This window comes from Dendroctonus ponderosae, unplaced genomic scaffold (genome assembly GCF_020466585.1).
Source record: "Dendroctonus ponderosae isolate FM_Combo_2020 unplaced genomic scaffold, Dpon_F_20191213v2 Dpon_F_20191213_8, whole genome shotgun sequence".
Classification (NCBI taxonomy): domain Eukaryota; kingdom Metazoa; phylum Arthropoda; class Insecta; order Coleoptera; family Curculionidae; genus Dendroctonus; species Dendroctonus ponderosae.
Genome location: NW_026019016.1, coordinates 3,637,107 through 3,663,023, shown reverse-complemented (window position 1 = coordinate 3,663,023; position 25,917 = coordinate 3,637,107). Strand labels below are relative to the sequence as shown.

The 25,917-nt window shown below is 36.6% G+C and overlaps 1 protein-coding gene across 2 annotated transcripts in view; it reads right to left on the bottom strand.

Annotated features, from left to right (window-relative positions):
- Positions 1-25,917, bottom strand: part of LOC109546465 (irregular chiasm C-roughest protein) — a 101,429-nt gene that overhangs the window by 10,345 nt on the left and 65,167 nt on the right. For both annotated transcript variants that reach the window (XM_019917439.2, XM_019917438.2), the window contains 10 exons: positions 24,604-24,904; positions 15,985-16,074; positions 15,029-15,193; positions 11,894-12,072; positions 8,151-8,327; positions 7,525-7,627; positions 2,554-2,601; positions 2,299-2,496; positions 1,646-1,939; positions 233-352 (listed from right to left, as the gene is read on the bottom strand). In XM_019917439.2, coding sequence (XP_019772998.2) covers positions 233-352; positions 1,646-1,939; positions 2,299-2,496; positions 2,554-2,601; positions 7,525-7,627; positions 8,151-8,327; positions 11,894-12,072; positions 15,029-15,193; positions 15,985-16,074; positions 24,604-24,862 — 1,633 coding nt within the window. In that variant the 5' untranslated portion in view covers positions 24,863-24,904. The remainder of the gene's footprint in view (positions 1-232; positions 353-1,645; positions 1,940-2,298; positions 2,497-2,553; positions 2,602-7,524; positions 7,628-8,150; positions 8,328-11,893; positions 12,073-15,028; positions 15,194-15,984; positions 16,075-24,603; positions 24,905-25,917) is intronic.

The window sequence follows — 25,917 nt, the reverse complement described above, 5'->3', positions numbered from 1 at the left end:
GAATATTTAATTCCTGCAAACTTCAAATTAAATTTGTGCTTATAACATTGTCGATTCTTCCATTATATAATTATTAATAACTAGTTTTGATGAGTGAGTTTCGCAAATCAATCATAACAGCACTGTAATCCATCACACCGGTAGAAGTTTAATTGGAAATCCGTTTAATCCGTGTGGAAAGATTGACAGGCAAATACGATCTAAGAACGATATAGTTGGACTGTATACTTACTGTCTGAAGGCGGTTTTTTGTTGCCCTGCCTCTGGCAGAGAAACACGATCATTATGATGATAATTAGTAGAATAATTCCTCCTATTACGCCAACCACCACTATCAGCATGGGAAATGTTTCTGAAACAACAACAAAGAATCGTAAAAAAAAAGAAAATAATAAAACAACGAATAAGAATAAGTGAAGGAAACTTGTTCTCTACTCTGAATATTCTGGTAGGTATGCGAACGGCTTTAGTGTTGTCCACACACTAAGCCAGGCATTTTTTTTAATGTGATACTTTATGGGCCCTGCTGTCGTTAACTGATAAGGAGACTGTATATTTTCGCGTAATTTCTTTTAATTTTGTTAAACGGCCATTTTATTAATGCCACGCTACAGGACGTCGCGTGATGTCGTAAAAATTAAAATAAATTCGCCAGTTTACGGTACCTTCATGCAGAATTTCAAATGGTTGCCATATGGCAAGGTAGAGCGCAAACAAAAAAATCACTACTAGCGCATAATTCAGGAAAAAAATGGTTTGCGAACATAACAATGCTCTTGTCATACGATTCAATTAAATTAAAATTAAAACTTTAAATGACAGTATAAAAATGTTTTTTTGATTTCTAGTTAAGTGGTTACTGAATTGTTCACAGAATTTCCCTCGATAGTGCTGTCCATACGACAAATCTTCGATTTACAACCCAAAAATTCCCTATAATTTCACGCATAGTTTGTCCCAAGCTTTTGGCAGTAACGCAATAAATGCCGTTTTGTCCATTACTTGTTCACCCAGCAAGACGCAAATTTGATGTTGTGATGGTCTGTTTTTCATCAGATTGTTACAATTCGCAGAATCATGAAAGAATGTGAAAATTATTGATTTTACTTCTTGGCGATTTTTGTGAAGTTATAATTTTGATTTACCGGTACACATTTTTTGGGTAATTTTTTGGGTGCCAAAAATGCCTTAGCAATATTATAAGGGCGAACAACGGTTTATTTTATTCAAATTTTCAACATAATTCAACTGCAGGTTTACCACTACGAAAAGAACGCACTTTCTCACAGTTAACGTCCGAAACTGTGTAATTCAAACAAATTAATCAGGAAACCGAGGAAATTGATTTGCTTTCCCAATAAATCAATACACAGAACAAACACTGCTATTGAATAGTTGGAAAGTACTTAAAAAACTCCGATTATCAATGGGATGTGGAACCCAATTTCGCCCGACTAATTTTTTATTTATTAGATTCGGCGCGCATAAAAAGGGCTACACATCAGATGCTTCGGAAAATTGCCCGACACGAACGAAAAAAATTGCAAACGTGAAATTTCCGGTTTGGTGACATGGAAGCCACTGAATTAATAATAAACTCACAGGAAAACTGCCAGAATAACTAATTGCAAATGATTGAACTCACTTTGTGGCATTAGACTGATCTCGACAGTGTCGCTTCCAAATGGATTATTGACACTGCAATTGTACATTCCAAAGTGTTTTTCCTCCGATTCTCTAATCGTCAAAGTGGACTTGATGCCTTCAGGTAACGGCACCTCTTCGATGTGATAATCGCGACTTTGAGGATCCACAGCCCTTCCATTAAAGGACCAAAAGACCCGTTCTGGCGCTGGAATGGAAAACGCCACACATTCAACTCTCACGTTGTCTCCTTCGATTCCAAATTGTGTTCGATGTGAGACTATTGATGGAGGACCTGAAACAACGAAAAATCAATTTGCAGGGGGAATAATCCACAAGGTGGCCCTTTTACTAAAATGTAAAAAAGGATAAGTCTAATGCCTGTTTCACCTGCAGAATATTTACTCTAAAGCGACAGTTTTGCGTCAAATGAAAACCGGCACGTTCATAAAGAATTCCCCGAGAGGGATGGACATAAATAGAGAAAATTAAAAATTGGAGGCAATTTAGATAATTATTGGGTGTGGTGGTCGAGTGGACGGCCGTGTATGAAGCAGGAACAACAGCAGCAAAAAACCACTAGGGAATGACTGGATGTTTGTTCTGTGCCCGCAAATTAAGTCGCTTTGCCATGGAAAACAAAGTAGAACTTACCTTTCAGGTAAATGGCGGCCTCAGCCCCGATATCTTGAAATCCGGTCACGTGCGCTTTGCAATAATATTTGCCGATGTTCAATTGATCGACTTTCAGAGTCAGATTCGGGCTGGTGCCCACCTTTTTATCCTCATGGTACCAGATTATGTTGGGGAATGGATTGCCGTCCACGTCGCAAGTCAGCACAACATTCGAACCTAAATTCGCACAATAAGTTACTAATTTTTAAAAAAAATCCTAAAACGAATTGTTACCTAGTTCAGTTTGAATAGAGCGGGGTTTTGTACGGAACTGCGGACCATCTGAAACAAGAAAAGTACGTGCTTTATACGCTGACATAAAGTAAGAGCGGATTATCTTGAATTTTACCATTCTGGGTGCAAACTAAACTGATTTCTCAGTTGATGTTTTATATAAAAATTGCATATTTTTAAGCTCTATGGCTTTAAAATCCCGCAATGGCAACCAGAGCATTACAGCTCAACGGATTATCTAAATGTGTTAGTACTACATGTGTTAGAAACATTCCTAAATTAATGTTTTATATAAAAAATGCATATTTTAAGATTACTCCCCCCAATGGCAACCCGAGCTTTATAACTACGAGCATAAGATCTAGCAGTACCTACATTTTTTTGTTTAATCTATAATTTTGAGTTTTCCTGACCCTTGAAAATCTTGTCCAAAAAAACCCAGGAAAACCCATATTTTCTCGTAAATTTAGTCCTCAAACAAACTACTATATTAAAGCAGCCTGGCTAGAATGTATAATAAAAATATAGCTTAGTCACCGAAATAATATGGATTATACAATTTAGGTGGCGCGAACCTCTAGAAACTTCATAAAGTATAATTCCATATTCTCGGACGTGCTCCATATTACCGAGACCCATTCAATGGGTTATTATTTGCCACAAAATGGTTTCCTTACAAAATATTATGTTTTATATTCATGAGTCGCTTATCGAACAAGTGGCTAAAGCACTCCACACACTACCAACAAAAGTAATCACCGTCGCTTTTTTACTTTCGATTACTGTTACCAGCCAGGAAAATGTTTTCAGCAGCAGTTTTATATTAAATTTTCTACTATTTGTCAGATTCCGCTTGAGAAACGCTTTATTAATTTATGCATTCAAATAGCGGTTTTTGTACAACATTTAAGCAATACAGATTTGCGTGCACCGTGATATTTCAGAAATTTAAATCAGGGCAATGTCTTAGAAACCAACCGCAATAGTTGCGCAGTTGGTTTATTTTCATAAAATGCTTCAAATTCGTTCAGCTCTTTAACAATTCCAAGCGTATGACTTGTTTAAGTAACTGTCAGTTAAAAAATATGCGAAAAGTTCAACAACAGTTTTAGAAACGATTGATATATAAAAGACTAAGCGCGCCAAAGCGGACAGCAAGCAGGTGAATCTCCTTTGGCATCAGGGCGCATTATATGAACGTTTCTAGCTTTTTTGGCGTTTAAATGCACTTTATTCCCACTTTGCTTGAGCTTTGCTGCATTTGTTTCCCTTTTTTAACGAGCCGTTCGTAAAAAGACGTAAAATGGTCTTCGAAAAAAAAAACGCTTTCAAAACATTCGATCAGTTTTTAAACTTAGGAACTAACTTAACAAACATCAGAAATTGGGATTTTTCGAGAAAAAGTGAACATAAAAACGTCTAGAGCAGAAATCTCGAAAACTATGAGTTGTTTTAATTAAACTGCCTCACTTGGTACCATCATTTCTCTTTTATAGAAATGCCGCTTGGTTCTCTTCCATTTCTTTGAAAATCGCAGGATTATTCAAATAAAAATGAAGCAAAAGACTGAATGGTAGTTGGATTTTGTGTCTGGTGATGTCACAATTAATCACAGAGCGTTTCCCCGTGTAAGCAAGCATTGAAACTTTCAGGGCGGATTTATCGAGGGTAAAAGATGAATTATAGATAGGTGAGCGTTTGAAACCAAATAATTTCGATGCAAAGGCTGTTTAGAAACTTGAATCGTTCTCAACTTTTTGATGTTTGAAGTGCCGATTCTTAATATGAAACCTCAAATAGCTCAAAGCATATTGTATGAATTTAATAAAATTAAATATCGAACAGACTTCCAGTCCCGTGCGTATGGTCTGCTTTAACCTAATTATGCCGACTTGCCGGGCAAGTCGTGCAAATTTAGCTGAAAACTTAACGTGGAAATTATTGTGGTCTATGGAAATTTACTTTTCACTTGTCCGCTGGGCTAACTACCTATAGAAACTTGGACCATGGTAATTTTCGAGCCCGCAAAATGTGTCAAGTGTAGTTTCAGCCGGTCGGTTTTCGTCTGTTAGATGGCGAATTGTGATTGAAATTTTACTGTAATTGCCCATGAATATATATGGAATTTAAATGGCTGTTATTGCTACTCTTAGTTGGGCGACTTGAGTCAGGCAGGATTTTCATCAGGGAAAATTAATAATTATATTATTAGGGCTCTAATTATACAATACAAAAACTTGTTTGATTTGTCATACAAAAATTAATTAATAATATGAATTGGAAGTTTACCTTGACTAACTCAAGAAAATCGTTTATTAACTCCCATTTCCTATCTAATCAATACGATTCGAATTCCAAATCAATTTTATGTCTATTTTTCTGGAGCTTTGTATGACCCTCGATTCATTCTTTTCAGACTCAAGTTTGGAAGGTTTTGAAAAATCAGTGGGTTTTTTTCTGGGTATCCTTGGACAGTTTATATATGAGCCGCAAAAATTCCAAATCGATTTTATGCCTAATTTGAGATGTTTGTCGAGAGGTTTGCACGATCGCTTGATTGATTCTTTTCAGCCTCGAGTTTGCATCGTTTCAAAAAATCAGCGGTTCGTATATTTGAGCGGGTTTTTCTTCTGAGTATCCTTAGACACTCTTTCATTGAGCTGCAAAAATTGGCAATGTGTTTTACCCCTTATTTCAGTCTTAGAAATATTTTTCTAGACGGTTGCATGAGCGCTTGATTAATTATTTTGAGGCTCGAGTTTGGAAGGTTTTAAAAAATCAGCGGGTTTCCATATTTTAGTGAGTTTTTTATGAGTATCCTTAAACAGTCTTTATATGAGCCGCAAAAATTCCAAATCGATTTTAAGCCTAATTTGCGATTTAAAAATGTTTTTCTAGAGGTTTGCATGCGCGCTTAATTGGTTACTTTTAGGGTCGAGTTTGGAAGGTTTTGAAAAATCAGCGATTCGCACATTTGAGTGGTTTTTTTTTGTGAGTATCGTTAGACACTCTTTCTTTGAGCTGCAAAAATTGGCAATGGATTTTAAGCCTTATTTCAGTCTTAGAAATATTTTTCTACAGGGTTGCATGAGCGCTTTATTGATTAATTTCAGGCTCGAGTTTGGAAGGTTTTGAAAAATCAGCGGGTTCCCATATTTTAGTGAGTTTTTTTCTGAGTATCCTTAAACAGTCCTTATATGAGCCGCAAAAATTCCAAATCGATTTTAAGCCTAATTTGCGATTTAAAAATGTATCCTTAGATACTCTTTCTTTGAGCTGTACGATCGCTTGATTGATAATTTTCAGGCTCGCGTTTCGAAGGTTTTAAAAAATCAGCGGGTTCCCATATTTGAGTTTTTCTCTGAGTATCCGTAGACAGTCTTTATATGAACCGCAAAAATTCCAAATCGATTGTACCCCAAATTTGCGATTTAAAAATGTTTGTCTAGCGGTTTGCATGCGGGCTTAATTGGTTCTTTTTAGGCTCGAGTTTGGACGGTTTTGAAAAATCAGCGATTATTAGATTTGAGTGTTTTTTTTATGAGTATCCTTAAATACTCTTTCTTTGAGCTGCACAATCGCTTGATTGATAATTTTCAGGCTCGCGTTTCGAAGGTTTTAAAAAATCAGCGGGTTCCCATATTTGATTGAGTTTTTCTCTGAGTATCCGTAGACAGTCTTTATATGAACCGCAAAAATTCCAAATCGATTGTACCCCAAATTTGCGATTTAAAAATGTTTGTCTAGCGGTTTGCATGCGSGCTTAATTGGTTCTTTTTAGGCTCGAGTTTGGACGGTTTTGAAAAATCAGCGATTATTAGATTTGAGTGTTTTTTTTTATGAGTATYCTTAAATACTCTTTCTTTGAGCTGCACAATCGCTTGATTGATAATTTTCAGGCTCGCGTTTCGAAGGTTTTAAAAAATCAGCGGGTTCCCATATTTGATTGAGTTTTTCTCTGAGTATCCGTAGACAGTCTTTATATGAACCGCAAAAATTCCAAATCGATTGTACCCCAAATTTGCGATTTAAAAATGTTTGTCTAGCGGTTTGCATGCGCGCTTAATTGGTTCTTTTTAGGCTCGAGTTTGGACGGTTTTGAAAAATCAGCGATTATTAGATTTGAGTGTTTTTTTTTATGAGTATTCTTAAATACTCTTTCTTTGAGCTGCACAATCGCTTGATTGATAATTTTCAGGCTCGCGTTTCGAAGGTTTTAAAAAATCAGAAGGTTCCCATATTTGATTGAGTTTTTCTCTGAGTATCCTTAAACAGTCTTTATATGAGCCGCAAAAATTCCAAATCGATTTCATGTCTGATTTAAAATTTAGAAACATTTTTCTACAGCTTTACTTGAGCTCTCCACTAGTTTTTTCAAGCCTCGAATGTGGAAGATTTTCAAAATTCGGCGGCTTCCTATATTGCTTTTTTTCAAGATGTCCCTAGACACCTTTCTTGTGCGCTGTAAAAATTTCTAATCGATATATAATTGATTTTTTTCCTTAATATTCTCATGATTATTTTATTGTCTGTTTTGGCGTTTAAAAACGAAGCGAATTGTGATTGAAAGTTTACTGTAATTGTCCATGAATATTTATGCAACTCAAGTGGCTAATATTAGCAGTTTTAGTTAGTCAACTTGAGTCTTAGATTATCTTGTTCTAGTCTTTTGAGCCGCACTTTTCTTTGACTGACTCAAAAAAAAAATCGATAACCGGCTGAAATTTTTATTATTTAGGGCAAAATATGGAAATCGCTTCAACCTAATTTCCTGCTCTTTAGAACCCCGCCGCTGGTCATTTTGTGCGCACCATACCTCTGCACCTTATGTATTATTCAATAAAGGAAATCAAACCACAAAGGGTGCATTCGATACAAACGACCACAAGTACACTTCACAAAGCAGTGGTCGAATGAAAATTCGACAACCGAATTATTACGTATTCATAAATCTGAAACTTTTATACTTACAGCTGACGTCCAATGTTTGGCTTTCTTCACTTTTTCCAACTGCATTGTGCACTTCGCACTTGACGATGGCGTCGTGCTGTTTTCTGGACACATTTCGTAAAACCTGCAACAAATATTTATTTAATCGCCAGAAAATAAAATTACGTAGTTAATGAGTAACACGTAATTCTACTACCCTGCAGACTTGAAAACTTCTTTGCTTAAGTTGACTAATTTCAGCAACATGTTATCGTTATACCCAATTAGATCCAGCATAATATATTGGATCGGATCCAACTTTTTAGCTTCCTTTTACAGGACTTAGTAGCTCCTTTCACAAGTTTGAGATCATGACGAAGTTCATTTAACACTTTTATAGCCTTATGATAGTTGTTTTCCTTGCTAAAAGCTTTTAGTGACTTTGGAAGTTGAACGCATTTGTTTCTGGTATTACTTGTTCATTTAGCATACAAATCAGAAAGGCAACCTTAGTTATAAATCAAACACTCCTAAGCAAATAACATTGGAAGTGACAATAGCTTATCTAGAATAAAATATATAATAAATTGAATTTCACTTTCCATCTACGTTTCCCAGCTTGTTTTTTTCTATCACCCATAGTTGCATGCATCAACATATGAACTTACCAGCTCTTTTGTAAAGTCCCCAATAATAGGTTCGTCATTCATAAACCATTTGTATGAAACATCAGGCGGGTTCGCGTCTGCCTTGCATCCTAATCGAATTTCGGATCCTTCAGGAATCTGTCCATTGGCATTCATTCCAGAGAGAAATGTAACCATTACCTTCGGAGCGTATTTCACCTGGAAAAGGCAACGAAAATTGCACACAAACTGCTCCTGGTTTGTTTCAAAAGTCGCAATAAAAACCGGGAAATCACGAAATTTAATAACTTCTTCAACAACAATGCAAACAGTGGCTGTTTTACTATCGCGAAAAAACATCACATCAATCAACTGCCTGCTCGACAAGACAGAACGTATTTGTTTGTAAAGGCCGCTTTACGTCTGTTTGTGTCTGTTTTGGGAAACAGAAAAATCCAATTTGCACAAAAACGAGATACGTGTTAAACTTTTGATATTACATCTTTATCCAGTAATAAAACGCTTTAAAGCAAACGGCATTTTGTTGCTTTGTCACCGCACTCTAATTGCGTTACAGGCGATCCGTTGTTTCAGACAACTTTTATTCCGCCGGCATTTTGCGAAGATAAAAGGAATTTACCCCAGAATTGCAGCATAGGGGCAATAATGAGCAAATATGTCTTCCATTATTGTCTAAGTTTTGCCGTTCCTCGGCGTCAAGGGAAATTAATGTTGTTTATGTTGATTTTCACACGTTTTTTGCATCAATTCAGATTAGAAGTTTGCCATCTATTTTCGAAAAAATATAGTGAAGGCCAGTTTTTTCACAGATAAGTATGCAAACGCGACACTGGGATGTTGTTATAAGAAGATTTCTTCATTAACATTATGCAAATATCCATTGCTTGATAAGAAAATCCACTTAACACACCTACTTTTCATCCTATTTTTCCAGTTTGCAAATAACTATTCCAAAAGCGGAAACTCAAGTTCATTTACACAAAATTAGCAAATTTCATATTTTGCATTTCTTCTGCTTCTGTGGAGGAAAGTCATTTTGAAAATTTGCCTCTGTTTTCCATCGCATAACTTAAAGAGAATGGACAAACTTCTGCTATTTATTATAGTTTTCCTTGACCCTCCGCTCGCTCTGATAGGTTTTATACAGTAAACGGCTAAATTATGGAATAAATTCGATATAAATTCAGATCCTAATAGGTTTTGTGAATATTGCCTTCGACTCGTTGATTTATGTTTTCAATTTTGTGTCTTTTTACGAAAAATCAACCACGTTTTTACTCGCATAGGTGAATTTTTTAAACAAAACAATGAAATGTGTGTTTCTGATTTGTCTCTGTATTTTGCGACTCTCAATAGAATCTGGAAATTTTCGGAACTCGAAAGGTTTAAGAAAAACCGGATAAAGTTGCAAAAAAATTCGAATCATGTTTTTGTACATCTACTCTCAATTTCACTAATTGCAGATTGCCTAATGGCACCTTCTGAATACTTTGCATTAAGTGAATTGCCGTCTGTGTTTCTGCAAAGCCATTTAATAAGACTAAAAGTGAGTCCCATTTCACATAAATGAACAATAATTATCTACGAGAAATATTTAGCTAAGCGAAAAAACTTCAGTACAGTTTTTCTGAGTCATTTGAAAGGTCCAGTGGCTACAATTTTCATGATGCTTCATATAAAAAAATCCTCGAGAAATGGACGAATAAGTTGGGATTTTGTCGTCTTTAGTGGCCATTCGATCGCCTTTTGTGAACTTCTTGGACGCGTAATTTCGTCCTCTCATAACATTCAAAATTAATGGATAGTTTTATGGAAATGTTTCATATTTGCTGATATTACGAAGTGATCAATCTATTAATACGAGTTTTTTACGAGAAAGTATTTAGAGCTTCTCTACGTCGTGAAGATTTCAAATTGATTCTAGGTGGGAGTTATTAATATTTGTTTAGAGCTTTGCAAGAGCTTTTCACTGCTTGTTTCAGGTTTGGGTTTGGAAGGTTTTAAAAAACCAGTATGTCCATGGAATCTATTGACATTTTTTCTGAATGTTTTTAGAAGCTCGTTTTATGTGCTGTGAAAATTTCATATTGATTTTATGTTTGGTTTGGGAGTTAGAAATATTTCTCTAGAGTTTGATTTTTTTCCTCAATACTTTAATACAATTTTTCTATGCGCTGCAGAAATTTCAAATCGATTTTACATCTGGATTGAGATTAGGGAAAAAAATTCTAGAGTTTATTTTTAATTGAGATTTACATATTTTCTGAATATCCGTAGACACTTTTTCTATGAGTTGCAAACATTTCAAACAAACTTCATGTCTGATTTGAGAGTTAGAATCATTTTCGCGGCTGTTTGCATAAGCTCTTGAGTGCTTCTTTTCAGGCTCGATTTTGGAAGTTTTTGAAAAATCAGGGGCTTCCTATAGTTAATTGTTTCCGAATATTCTTACACACGCTTTTTATGAGCTGCAAAGTTGCAAATTGATTTTGTGCCTAGTTTGAGGTTTATAAATATTTTTCTGGAGCGTTGCATGAACGCTTGATTGTATCTTTTCAGGCTCGCGTTTGGACTGTTTTAAAAAATCAGCTGGTTCCTATATTTATATTATAAATATCCATAGACACACTTTCTATGAGCTGGAAAAATTTCAGATTTACTTTAAGCCGAGTTTCATTTTTTCCGAAATATTTTTAGACATCCTTTCTGTGCGCTGAAAAAAACGTAATCGATTTTACTCATCGTTTGAGATTCTGACATAAAACTCTTGCCTATTTTTTCCAGATTCGAGTTTTGAAGATTTTAGAAAATTGACGAGTTTCCATATTTAATACATTTTTTCCGGAATAACATCAATCGCTCATTCTAGGTGCGGGAAAATTTTAAATCGATTTTATGCCTGATTTTTTCTTTATGTTTTTTCTTTTATGTTTTTCTTTATATTTATTTGTTTCCTGTTTCTTTCCAGGCTCGAGTTTGCAAGGATTTAAAAAATCAGTATGTCCAAAGATTCGATTGATTTTTCTTCTGAATACCCCTAGACGCTCTTTCAAGATGTTGTAAAATTTGGGTCTACTTTAGGGGTCACGTTATATAGAAAATGAATCGGTGCTCATACCTCTTTCACCTCTGGTAATGTATCAATAATTTTATTAGAAAAAAATCTTTTATGCCGCTGCGGAAAACCCATTCATTATAATTTTCCCATTTTCGTCAGAGAACACTCTGCGCGTGCTATAATGGTAGCACGCCATTTGATGTTCTGTTATTTCTTTTCTGGAGGAGGGTAATAAAACGGGATATTCAGGGCTCGCGAAAAATGGAGACGGAATGCCATGTGAAGAAATTGCCATTAAATATTTACAGCGGCGTGGCAAAACGTTTATTTTATCAACAGCGAACGGTTTTGCCATCGAACGATCAGACATTGATGGGCAATAAAATATTTGTCAAAACTGGGCAGTTTTAAACAATCGCTTTATCTTGAGAGGACAAAAAACAGCGCTCAGGAGTAAACCTATTTAAGCTTTCCAATGAATTACTCCAAATTATGTCGGGTATTACAGTGCCGGAAGCCGCTCTATCTCTATCATAAAAGTTTCGGTGGAAAAAAGCTCTCTGCGAGCTTTTGTCAGAAGATATAAAAAGCCAACATGTAACAAAACGCTGGAATCCCTGTCCTAATAGCGCAACGGTAATGGAATAAAGAGCGAACAAAACGGAGACTTTTGAACAAATCACATGGACTGAAATTAATTGCTTACCTCTAGCTTGAGTTTTGCACTTCGATGGGTTCGTTCAGCGGTATTTTGAGCTTGGCATGTAAAAGTGGTGTTGTGGTGCAGTTTCCTCGGTGTGAGTTTCAAAATCGATTTGGCAGTGAATCTACGACTATCCGCCGACTTTTCGATTATGTATTCGTTGCCTTCGGTTAGGACATTTCCTGCAAACAAACAAACCCTTGTATAACAGATGAGAAACTTTGCGCGCGATAGAATAAACGGAAGCTAGTTTTTCGCACCAGTTTCCTTGAAATATCTGTTTGGGGGGATTTATTATTTTGCTAGGGCAAAATCTCCGGATTTCTAAAAACTTTATTCATTTTCGTTTTACCAGCGCGAAGAACAGTAAAATTATTATGCAAATTTAATTAAAGTAGTTTCAAATTGGAAATGGAATTAACAGCGCTTCTCAAGGAACGTTTTCATTCATACTGTCCTTATGCTCTTTTTAAGTGCAACGATGCTTTTTCAGTAAAAATAGCCCGGCAAGATTAAGGCTTCGGATTACTAAACTTTAGTTAATTAAATCCCAATTTACTTTTTTCTTTTCATGGAATTTAAATGGGATATTTGACTTAGTGAAAAAGAAACGGTCATTGCTTGAAACTGATGAGTTTTTCAAGCGTTTAGGCTTCAAGGAAGCACCTTGGAAGATGCTGCAAGCCTTGTGCATGCGAAACGTTAAAAATAAATGCTTTTAGACGACGAAAACCTCACCAGTTTCGGTACTAGAAACGCCATGAACAATTTCTAGTTAATTTTTCAAACTTCAAACTAAAGCTAAGCAGCAATAAAGGTAAGAGGCACTTGCCTAATTTGATCTTGTTCACATTGTCACTGGCTGCAGCACACTAACAAGTTAATCCAATATCGTTAGCCAGTAACAAACCGAATTAAAAGACCATTCATTATCCAAGACCTTTAAAATTTTGAGCAGCTAATCTGTCACAACGCCTGCTCAATTTCAGTGTCGGTTCTGCATAAAATATAAGCATAAACGAAAGGAGTGATGCAGACCATATTAAGCATATACAGTGGCCATGCGGAGGTGTTTGCATCAACAATATAAATTCTTTAAATTATGCAAGCCATTCTATCCCATTCTGTTCCGGCCAACCACATTTCCCTTTTAATCTGGAAGAGATCGATACTAGACCGCACACTATCATCAAGCTGTTGCTTTTGAAACAGAGACCAATTTTCACGTTAGCCCTCGGTCAATTTGACACATCGTGTACCCAATATCAAATGAAGTTGATTTAGGGACCCGATCCATTAGCACTCTCAAACAAATAAATAAGCCGTTTCGTTGTTATTCGTATCACTCACGTCCGTGCTGATCGAACAATATTTGGTGCATCGATTTCACATCGCATCACCACATATATGCCGGATTAAATCAAACAAAACCACACGAAAGGTTTTGCCAAATTGGGAATATTAGCTTTTCTGGAAAATCTGCCTCAAATAGTGAAACTTGTGTTGTTTTATCTATAAATTGACATTCTGATGACGAATCGTTAGCAAACAAAGCGGCGGGACCAAAAGATTATTTCACCCCAATTAAACTGTGATTTTTGGTGATCTCGACTGAGCATAGAGGTTGTCTGAAAGCAAGAAGTAAAAAATGTCCGATCAGCTCAGACTTTTTATTTGAATATAAAAAATGTACAAATAAACTCACAACGTTGATTGAGATTACTAAGGAAAATTACTACCAAATAGAACTAAACTCTAATACCAAAGAGGACTTTAGGAGGAAAACTAATTAATGAGAAGAGCGATTTCTTAACTGATAGTAAAGAAGTTGCAAATAAATGTAATGAACATTTTATCAATATTGGCCAAAAGATGAAAAATGAGATAAAAACACCGACTGTCAAGTACGCATTCAAACTCCTCACCATTTTTAACTCCAGTAGATGAGAATACACCAATTTTTCTTAACACTACTCCCAAAGTTGTAGATAAGTTCTATATTGTTGAGGCGGATTCATTTTTTACAAACTTCTTTTTGGGTATTTCGCCTCAAAAATTTTTGTCTTTAAAAAAGACAGAATTTCCTCACGTCTTTTATTACAGATTGATAAATAAAAACTACTCCCAAAAATGCGTAAAGCAAACTCCTTATTATAAGTCTTTAGTCGAATCAGTTGGAAAATTTGGGATATCGTTCTGGGTATCAACGCATCAAACAAATTTAGAGCCGCTGAAAGTCACTCAATTTCTTTCACTTAAAACTCTGTGTTTTAGGGTACAACAATTTGATGAGGGAGATATTTGAAATAAATTCTCTATATATCCAATCCACAATTTCAACTACAAAGTATAATTTTATAAATGCATAACTCTATGATTGTTTAACTTTATAGATGAGAATAAATATTACAATTATTTAGGAATTTTTTTTCGTTCTACTTCATAGAGTTTTCCGTTGGTTTCTATCAACGACCTAAACATTTGTGGTCCTCCTTCAATCACTAGGACTCCATCCATTTCAGTTAAAAGCAAATTAGAGCTAAAAGTGAAAGAAATAATCCGAGTGCTGATGGTTATGTGCTTTTATTTAATTTGATCTTGTTTTCTTGCTTGCTCCCTAATCTGCGTGGGCACACTTATCGTTCGCTTTCCACGCCTGGAAAACGGTGACGAGAACCAGAAGAAAGGCCTAGTCTTAAATAATAAATACCTTAAGAGAGTTAAGCGATATACTGGCCTCCTTAATATTAAATGTGACCTTTGGATGCTCAGTTAGTAAGAGTTTATTTAAGAAAAAACATTCATATTCTCTATGCTGACAAATATTCCCAGTGCTCATGCATAACTAATCAGCTCTGAAAGGTGGCGCGTCTGAAATGAAGGTGTTATGCAGAATGAACATGCCAGTAAATATTTTAAAGGCAGCAGTGAAGTTTTCAGTCTTGCATACAAATAAATGAATAAAAGCTCGCTGAAAATCGTAATTTTGTTTAGTGCGACTGAGGCCTGACAGTAAGCTGTAGTTTTTAGAATATCAAAACACATTCTTCCCGATCAATGCGGTTGAAATTATTATAAATTCATCACACATTTTAGACTTGGTTTAGTTCAGTATATTTAGTTGATTGCAGCACTTACCATGTCCATCTATCCAAGTGATTTCCGCCGCCGGTTTTCCTCCAGAACTGATACACTCCAACTCAATTTCTCTGTCCTCTGTGGTCACCAAATGGTCTCCTTGGGCAATTTTTGGTGGATCTGGCGGTACGAGGACAGACAGCGTAGCAAAATTGCTTCTGATACCTTTAAACACACAAACATTTGCATTCAGAAAACCGTTTTACGATACTTATTTCTAGTGATGAGCGAAGCACAATCAAAATGTCCAGACTTGGTCTTGCTGACAAAACGATGCTTGTTGCAAGAAACTTGCAAGTCTTGCTTTTAAATAAGACGTGAAATTAAACAATTTGTCTTTCAATAATAAAATTAAGGGATAATAGTAACCAATACACAACAAAAAATTGTTTTTAGCTAAAAAAGGCTGTTGTTTTTTGGTACGCGTTTCTTATTATGTGGAAAATTAGGAGTTTTGGAAAATGCAACAATTTTATGATTATATTTAATACGTGTTTTATTTTTCAGTTCAAAATTATGTGCAATGTGCATAAAACATATATTTTAAAGGTAAAAAAAAGAACAAATATTTGTATTAACTACGCGCCGATTTAAGCAATCTAGAAGAGAACGAAAAACATCTGGAACCAATTATATGTTAACCAAAAAATCTGTTAAGCACTGTTTTATTTATGTCCTACTTGTTCAAAGTGTTCATTCCTAATTTTAGGTTTTCTCACTTCAAGTGATTCGTTGGAATGTTAATCGTTTAAATTTCGGTTCAATTTTATTATCATATCTACGGGCTTTGCAAGACTCTTGTACAAGTTTTGGTCTCGTTCTTGCGTGCATAGTCTTGGTTCTGGTTATGCAAACCAAAAGAGTGCAAGACTAAGATCAGTCTCGCTCATCACCAGTTATACTATAATGTATACAGTAAAAGAAGACAGCAAAATTGCCTTTCTGAATTTCTTTACCTGGTTGTCCTTGAGGTCCAGGAGAAACTTGGCATTGATACCGGGCGTCATCATCAAGCATTACTGGATAAATATCCAAAGAATAATCGCCTGAAACAATAAATGAGACAGTTATGAGCCCTAAATCGTCTCGTTTGAATCAACATAATTACAATGTTTTCCAACAATTTGTTGCATCAATTTAGAGAGCAATAATCAAAGCATTACTTCGGATAGAAGGAATTCGAAAAAATTAGATCCGGAGACCTTCGGTAATCAATTTTTCGCCACCTTAATTGAACGACCGGTAAAAACATTCACTATTTCACTAATAGTTAATAATTCTTTGCACGCAATTGCTGTATATCTCGTAATTTCGAGATAGCCGGAGGTCCAGAACCACTTAACCATTTACAAATATCGGTAGCAAAATCGATTAGATCTGAACCTATCTGTCGGCTTTGTAGCGCAATTAGTTCCTTATCTAATAGATTTTTTCTCGGCCAGAATCCATCCAACTTAATACGGGTAAATTAAGAGCAATCTGGGCCCCAGATAAGTAACTCTACCATAAAACCGCAGATAACACAAATTGGACCGTCCTAATCTATCTATGGTTAATTTAGTTCCAGTTATAAGAGCGGTAAATTTTTATAGTTATTACTGAGCATTAGTGCTTAGATGCCCTTCGGCCACAACAAACTGACTAGAATCCACTGAAATCCATGTAAGCGGCTTATGTGCTTTGAAGAAACCAAATCTAAATGTTCAAGCATTTGAAATGTGAACCGAAACCTGTGGGCTTCATTTAGGTCCAAATGATGATTTTTAAATAAATTTCCTCTAGCATTTCCAATAAATATCAAGTGCTTTAGGTTTATTGGAAGTTGATTTAAAGCCGAAAACGAATTACATGATTGATGCTTTCTGGTTCCTTAAACCGTTTCCGATGTGCAGTCGTTGCGACTTAATAACTCCGAAATACCTTAAGACCTTTTTAGTTCGTAAAAGTACAGACTTTATTGCAATGTTAAGGATACGTTTTATGCCCTAGAAAGCCGAACGCTCCCCAGTACTGAAGACTATGAACGAAAAAATTGCTTGGGTTTGCTCTTTTGTAATAAGGAAGCATGTTGGAGCGAAAATATAAAGCAACTCGTAAAAAAAGCGGTTATGGGCTTTTCCAAGTACGCCGTGCAATGAGGTTAAAGGTTTTATAAAAATAACGAAAGTAGGTAAAGGTGTAAAAGTTTCGCGGTTTTTTTGCCTGGTGTTGAAAGCCACTGATCTCGCATCTGAAGTAGACTAACGAAGCAGCGATTTAATTTGCCAGCTTTAGTTGGAAAACCACTGGCGATCGACCCAGGAAGTTGGGAGCTGATGAAAAGAAGTTTCCAGCTGGATAATGATTTCTGTTTGGAGAAAGTACATTTGTTCAACTGCAACCCATGTAAAACTCTGAAGTTCATTGCATTCATTGAATATATGAAATGTCGTATTTATGCAGAGAAGAGATATCTTCAATGTTGAGGCTGAATGATTTATGTGATCTTCAGTTGAAAACTTCAGCCTCAGCGTTCGTCTGAAAATGATTGGGGATGCTGGCAGCTGAAACGTTGTGATAAAACCATATTTGTAAGACTGTGAAAGTCCGAATAAACCATTCAACCTTTTTCTGATACAGGCCTTCGACCTTGATCCACTCAATCGTTTTTTGGTAGTAAAAATTCCTGGCATACGTAGCTCTATTAAACCCTCAAGTTATCCGTCGCCTCGAGTGCTTTTCTACTAAACGCAATGAAACAAGACACATGTTTCCTTCATCGATCAAGTTTTTATTAAAACGAGCACACACACCATTTTATGCGGCAATTCTGGAATATATCCTGGACGAGTTCCATATCCAGGCGGTCCCTCGAGGGCGGTGAAAAGCTGTTATGTCACTGTGTTACTTGGAGCATCCCTTCGTGGGCTGTGCAGGCCGAATTCGTCCCTCGACAGTGGACGATATTTAAATTCTGTTTCTGTTTGTGTTTCGGATTGTGTAACCGTGTACCGAGAAGAGTGGCCGAGGCGAAGCTTAAAAGCTTAGGAAGAAACTAGGAGTTTGCTTTTTAACGGTAAAGAGCATATAAACATTCGAATCGTTAGCGATGACTAGGGTTTGCTTGGATCATTAATGAAGCTTATATGTAATTCCATTTCGTTTCCAGTGCAGAGTTCACGTCGACAATCCCGACCATTTGGAAACAGTTTGAAAGTGAAGGTGCCCACATTGTTGTAAGCGGACAAAGGTAGTCTCTCAGCATCGTAAACTGAAGCGTTCAGCAGCACTATTAATGGACGATAAAATAAAGTTTTTAATTAAAATGTTTTCCTTCAAGTTTCAAAGGTAGTAAAATTGAGGGCCTGTCGTAAAAATAGACAATAAATTCGGTTACACCGGCAAAAGCAATCAATGGCTTTAAGAGCTCTCTGGCCCTTCGAAAATTCCATGGAATTCCTACTGCTGGGATTCACAGTTTCAGGATTTTTACTTTCAAAATATTTACTTTGATTTGTTTGCTTCTTCATTAAATCTTCATTAATTTTGTTTTCCACCCTTTTTTAACTGGATGTTGCTACTTAAAGAACCAGCTGCACCAGATCCTCTGTTTAACACACCAAATGGTTCATTTGTTCATGTTCCCATTGTCTTGTTGTTTAAACAAAAATGTTTTTTTTGTTTATCACAACGTTTCGGCTGGTATGATCTTCCACGATTTCCAGGCGACTCGAATAAACAATTCAACTTCCAACGTTGTCTACCGCAAGTTTAAACAAACGTTGAAGCTGAACCTGCGTTTAACACCGACTCTAATTGAATGTCCCAGGATTAATGGTTTCAACAACAACAAGGAATGGAGAGTACAGCAAAAATTTGTTAATGTCTACTGGCAGCTAATAAGATAAATCCCATTGGACACACATCGAGCGTGTCCAAAGTTCCTACATGACCAATTTGTATGCCAGAAGCGAAAGCAGCAGGGTCACATTGAGGGAGATCAGAGGCAAACTTAACCGATTTGTTACGGTTTTGCTGATTAAAGTTCCGCAAATGACGGTTCAGAAACTTGCAAGACGTCACTAGATCGCGCCGTTATAACGAAATGATTTCCTAAAGCCGGCGCTGTTATCGAATAACATTTTCTCGACTAATTGCGAAAACAAACAAGCTGATCAGCACCTTTGAGCTGAAAATTCCCCGAACTGCCTCGTGTTCACACCTTACTTTATCCGGTTAAGACAAATCAAACTCGCTGTAGATTTTGTCAACTTTGTGCCGTCGACTTTGGAACGTGTTTGGTTAAATTATGAATGGTAAATATGGAATTTTAGCGCTGTTTTAACTGCGACTGGATAATTTTGGATTAGGAAAGGGGCGCAAGTTCCACAGTTGTCTTTTGGAACTGGGCAACAGTTTAGAAGTTACATATTAATACACTTTTGTTGGTCTGTCGCGTGATTTTTCACATAATCGGAACAGAATAACGTTGGGTAACTTCTTGCATTGTCCATCCCAGTAACTTAATTTAGCTGCTATTTAAAGCTTCAACATAAAATCGTTCGCAATTTTCTTCGAAAGTCCCCCCTTGACGACATTTGTTATCAAAAGAAGAAAATATTCGACTAAGAAAACTCTTCTTTGGATCGCTTACCGAGAAAACCAACAAGATCCTACTGAGCCTTAAGACTCTAGCCCAGACGTGTTAACTTAATGCTCATGAGAAGCCGTAAAAGAAAAGTTATCAGGCCTCACAACTAATCCAATGTAATAGCTGCAATAATAATAAACATGCCATAGAACTACTTATATCTAATTGATCTAATGCCGCCTCTCAGAAAAAGCTTCTTATTGGATTGGTCGAACTTTTTCATCATCTAATTTAAAAATAATTGGCCCAATTACTTTTAAGCCTCCGTGATGTTTCTTTCCGGTGTTGGAAGATACGAAACGGTTTTTTCCTTCGTCCATTATTATCAAAGATAAAATGTGAGATATCCCGCTTGGATCAAATCGGTCCGAAAATTATATTGAACATAATTCGCAGGCAGGTGAAATAAATTGGTTACAATATTACAATATATCCGTATGTGTCGAACATGTTTATTCTGTTGTCCGATGAAAGTCATGTGGATATAATTGGAAAGGCTTGTTTGTGTTTGTTCAAGTCCAGGCTGTTTGCATCAAGATAGGATAGGGCCGGCCCTATATTGTTAAACTGTTAGCTGTTAGTTTGTTCACTCAATAATGATGCACGTTTTATGGCTATATTTTCGATTTTATTGTCTGTTTTCCAGCTCAAATTAAAACACGTACTTTTGAAGCGTACATTTGGTACTTATCCACCGCAAGCTGTTAACCTTTAACATTTAACCGGTTAATTCGTATCGGGAGAGCCGGACTGGAATTCTTTCGACCTTTTCGTTCCAATCGATACTTTTTGTTCAATATATCACAAATCCTGATCTGACACTGGGCCCCGCGAAGGGCCATTATTTACCCTTTCCATTTCGTTGGCATTAGGGCTATTTACTGATAAATAGCGACCAATTATTAAGATTAATTGTAATTGTTATGAAACTCAGCCGGAGCAGAGTTTATCATCCAAAACGGTCATTCTCAAGCTCTATGAGGAAGCTTCAGCATTGCTGTAATTTGTTTCAGAAGAAATAACAGGAAAAAGCGTTAATGTTTGAGACAAATACACCTGTAGTCGGAAATAATGAGCACAGCAGTAGAACGCATCATTGAGAGAAGTGAAAGAAGACTCAAAAATAGAGCCGAAGATCCTGGTAATAAAGGAAGTTTCACATACCTTGACAGACTAACACGGAACTTTGCAAGTTAAAATCAACAAGAAACCTCACGTTTACAGTTTTGTGGGTGACACAACATTGATATCTCACATAGGAGCCGGACGTGGTGGCAAGACACTTGCAGTATGAACTACATGAACATACAAACAATGAATTTTACATGGAAACTGAAGGAAAATGCGTTCAAAACTTAGACAATTCTGTTTAAGAACGAAGAATTCTTGTGTCGTCGACACAGAAGGAAATTGAGACGTTGAGTTACTTCGAGGTAGATGTTTGGCGTAAATTTGACATTGAGTTTCAACCAAACTCAGAAGGCTCATAGTGCGGCATCAAAACAAACCATGTATGTACCTACTTATGAATTCGAGAAAGTGGAACAAGTAAGAAAAACAGAACCCTGAGATGCATTTAAGGTAGGTGTTAATTTGCCTAATCGTTTGAAGCTTTTGTGATATAATAATCTGTAAAATTGTAATCCTTTTCTGTTGTTTCTGCTCCCTCTTCAGCGTTTCTGAATCTTCGACTTGGAAAAAGCCAATCCTTTGACGTCCTTGCGTCTGCTAATGGAAGAAAATGGTAAAACATAGCCAACTGAAATATTCTTGAACGTTTCAAGTGGTTTCTCCGTTTAAATTGGCATTTATTTGAACTTGTTCAATGTACTAAATAGCGTGTATTAAAACTATTACAGCTTTGAAAGTGACTGTCGCATTATTTTAATTAAACCACGTTAATCGTGACAGAATTTTAAGGCATTGGAATGTAAATTCATAGCGGCCCGTGTCTAGCTAGCGGTTAATCTTCTAATTGCGAATGCCTTTAAATAGGTCGCTATTATGCATTTGAGTTTTTATTCAGAAACTTCTAACGGCATTACGAGGGTCGAGTCAAACATTAAATTTAATTTCTTTTTAAGGCCCGGTCATATAATTAAGAGGGCGCGCACAAATTCAGTTAACGTAAATTAGGAACAGTTAATAGTTAAGTTAAAATTTCGACGTCGGTGTTTTTTGCCGTTTTCTCAACGCAAAAGCTCGGCAAGAGTTTCCCACTCTTCTTCGCCCCGAAATCCAGAGATGAATCGAAACAACCGGCGAAGTTGGACCCGCGCAAGGAATTTAAATTGTTTTGTAAATTGTGTTTGTTTATTCTTCTAAGGGCAATCTCTTTTAAAAGTGTTTCGCAAAAGTTTTCGATTTATTTTTCCTCTGGGGAGTTACTTACTCTTACCAATTACACGATGTGCTTACTTCGCTTTCACAGTTATTGTCCACGAAGGACAATGCGTTTTTAATGAAAATATGTTTGTTGGTTAAGAAACTTTCGACTTTCTGGCATGTTTTGAATCTTTAAAAATTGGGATCGCTCTCGAGAAAGAGTTTTCTGATTGTTAAAGGAAACGCAAAGACTAAAATTAAATGTAAATAATTTTTTCCCGACTTTTCACAAGCACAGTTGGTTTGCATCTTCAGCAGAGATTGGTCCCGAAAGCCTGAAAAACCCACCAGTTCCAAGCAACAACCGGGAAAACCTAACGTTTTTGAAAATGGGAAAACAATTTTTACCAGGAAATAATTATATTTCGTGTTTTACTCCAGAGTACTGATTCAGCTGAACAGCAGCTGAAAATAGAAGGAAAAATGCGGCGCATAGATATTTGCGGATATAAAATAAAAATATTAATGTACCGCAATTAATAATCTTAAGTTGGCCTTACAAAAAGCCCCTGAAGGAATCGGCTACTGTCTCAAAATGTATGTTTTGACCCAAATGCGCGCTCTTCTTTAAACATTCGTAGTAAGTAGCAATTTGTAATGTTCATCACATTTAGAGCACATTTGGCTCTAAAGGTGCTGTAGGTTTTGTCAAAATCACCCAGTCGCTTCCTTTGTGGAGGATCATTAACATTTACCATCATCGTATGACATTTTCATAATTTTCGATTATAATAATTCGATTATCTCTGTTAAAAATTGGTGTAGTTTCGTTGCGTTAAAGCCTTCAAAAGCGCAGGTAAAATAAAAATCTTGAACAGATGGCAGAGCGAGTTGGCAGTTTTTAATTTGAAATCTGATGGCTGAATCGCTGTTATTAAAGTGCGAATACTAACCAAAGGAATCTAATTAAAACTGTATTTTTGCCATTTTCCCACCGAGCAATTTGCTGATATTAAACTATTTTCGTTGTCGCAGTGTTTTCGTGTCCAGGGGTGGCATATTACGGCGTCATGCCGTTTTACTGCCTTTATAACCATTTGAAGCGAAATGGAAAAAATAAGGCGAGCGAACGCAGTTATGAAACCGCGCTAGATGGGACGTTTTAATAAACACTTTTATTTTGCATAAGATTGCAAACTGGAGCAGATTCGGATCACATTCCTGCCACCTTCGGATGGAGTTTTGTTAGCTACGACCCTTCGAACCCCATGGGTCCATTATTTTTTTCCCATGCACTCACTCGAGATTTTCAAGTCGACTTTGCCGGTGATTTTTTGCCGGCGACACGTCCTTGATTTGGTCCTTAAAAATGCCTCTATCAAAACCCGACGGGGATATCAAACATTAAGAGCCACTTTAACACATGTCAGGTGAAGAGATTCGGGGCACTTTTAAGAGCACTCCACTCGCTCCCTTCTGGGCTCGAATACAAAATTTTACTTATAAATGTGCGCCTCGACGAAGAGTGTATACTTTCTGCGAAAAAACTATATAAAGGGTTTTTTGTTGATGCCGGAAAGAATAGCTTTATGAAATTCCTTGTCTTGAAAGAACATTCTTTCCTCCTCTCCTAGCTGGTAAGTGTTACAGCTTGAAATTCTCGTTCTTTAATTTCTTAAATCCCTTAATCTACCTCTTTAATCCCCAGTAATCTACCAATGTATTAAAAAGCATATTCTACACAGCGTGGTGCTCAACTAATGCGACGAAATTCATTAATATTGTTTAAGCAAAAATATTGCGTTTGAAGCAAATGTTAATAGTCTCCGAGCTACAAGGTGGGAAAGCGTAATTGAGTGTCGTTTATTTTTAAGGGTTCTTAACCAGTTTTGCTATTACCGAAAAAATGTTTTGGGGGTTTCTTGGATCGAGTTGGGCGAACGAAATATTGCCAACAAAAAAACCAATATTTTAAAATCCAATACAAAATAGAACAATTTGGTTCCTCGATCTGGAAAACCCCCAAACGCAAAATTTCTTGGTAGCAGTTAATCCGGTTATAAACTCCTGGTTCCAATATCAGTTTTTGCCTAAAACTTCAGCTAACTAATGCGCTTTGCCATTATTACTGAAAATAGTTTCATTTGCTATACACCATCACGTTCAACCACTTGTAGTTTATTGGATGCCATCGAATGCAGTGGCCAAAGTGGAACAGAAGAGAAAAATGCTGATAAACAAAACCATATACGGTAATTGTGCCGCACCTCTATAAACGAAAATCCGATTAATGATCAATGGAAATAATCTGTTGCAACACATATTGGTCCTGTATGAGGGCACTTTGAAGCGCAAATAAATTTAGTCTCGTTTGTCATAGGCATCGATTGACGGATCAACGAACAATAGGGGCAATTGTGAACAGGGTCTTAACTAGAAAATACATCGAGCTATATTAGAGGAGATTATAAACTCATCAATCTTGGCGGCATTTAAGGTGGTTTTGGGCATAGCGAAAAACATCATTAATAAAAGTTGAGCAAAAGACGGATTAGAGGATTTCGTCATTACGAGTTGCTCGATGATTACAAGATTTTTAACGCGGTTTCCATCGACTTACCTTCTTCATCGCTACCGACCATCGAGTAGCGGTCGAATCCACTCAGGTTCCGGTGCGTTCCCAGCCCAAAGTCGTCCTTCGTCCATTGCAATGTCCCGATCTTTCCAATTACCCGACAGGGCAAAGTTACCCGCGATCCCACTACAGCTGTTTGATCCTGCGGTTCCATCGCAAACTTTTGCTCCACAGCCTCCACTTTAACGTAGCAAATTACTCCTATCCGCAGGAGCAAGATGAACAATTTGTAGGCCGAAGTCATTCTGAACTTGATGAAGTTTTGGGCCGATTGGTTTTTAGCTACCTGCAATTGAAACAAGCAAATGATATGCGGAATTATATATTGTTTGGAAGAGATGCAATAGAAAGCTGGTTGATAGACACATTTTGTAAAAAGCCCTTAGACACGTCAAAGAAACGGTTCTAGATCAGAACGTCACAGTTGCAACACAAACTGTTTAGTTCCACTGGTAATAATCGCAACAATGAAAATTACACGGTACATTCTTCTGAATGTTTATGGGAAGCGAATGAAGAATCTCGGAAAAAACCTTTCATCTCGTTCCAGCACTGACCTAGGCAAAGTTTTTGCGCTAAACTTATTTTCCGACTCAGTGGTTTCCGTATTCGAGTCATTACCATTCCTTCATAGAGCCTTTTCATTAAAATACGTAATTAAAAAAGTCGCACCGGACAGTTTTTCTTCTATTTTCGTCGGCAATGCCAACTGTCGACCAGCTAATACGCTTTAAATATTTTATTCAGGCTTTTTTCTTCCCTTTTGGAGCGGAGGATGTGGGAATTAGTCCTGCTACATAAACGAAGCTTTGATTTCACTTAGAGGCCGCTCTAACAATGGACGAAAATATTAAAGACTTAATTAAAAACCGCGTAAATGTTCGGGTCACATTCTATGGTTCAACGAAAATAAAGGCCTTTTCCAAAAAAAGAAGTTTCGGCACCATTAGGTCCCGAATAAATGAAATTCACACGGTTGCGCCTCAGAATGGGAGTTTTATAGTTTTGCTGTCTGTATTAAAATGTGCATTATTAAGAGGAGATTCTCCATGGGGATAGTTGGATACTGGAGATAGTTTTTGCCGCAAAATTATATTACTCATTTAAATGCAAAATTTTGCAGATTCCATCTAGTGAAGTTGGTGAAAGTTCTTCCAATCAACCGTTCTGCTGCATATACAGGATGTCTAATAAGTCAGACGCTCTCTGCCCAGATACAGGCCCCTAATAGACGGAACAGATTTTTTTTAGATAAATTTCCATTTAGAACATTGTAGTTCAGGGCAAAAATATGGATAT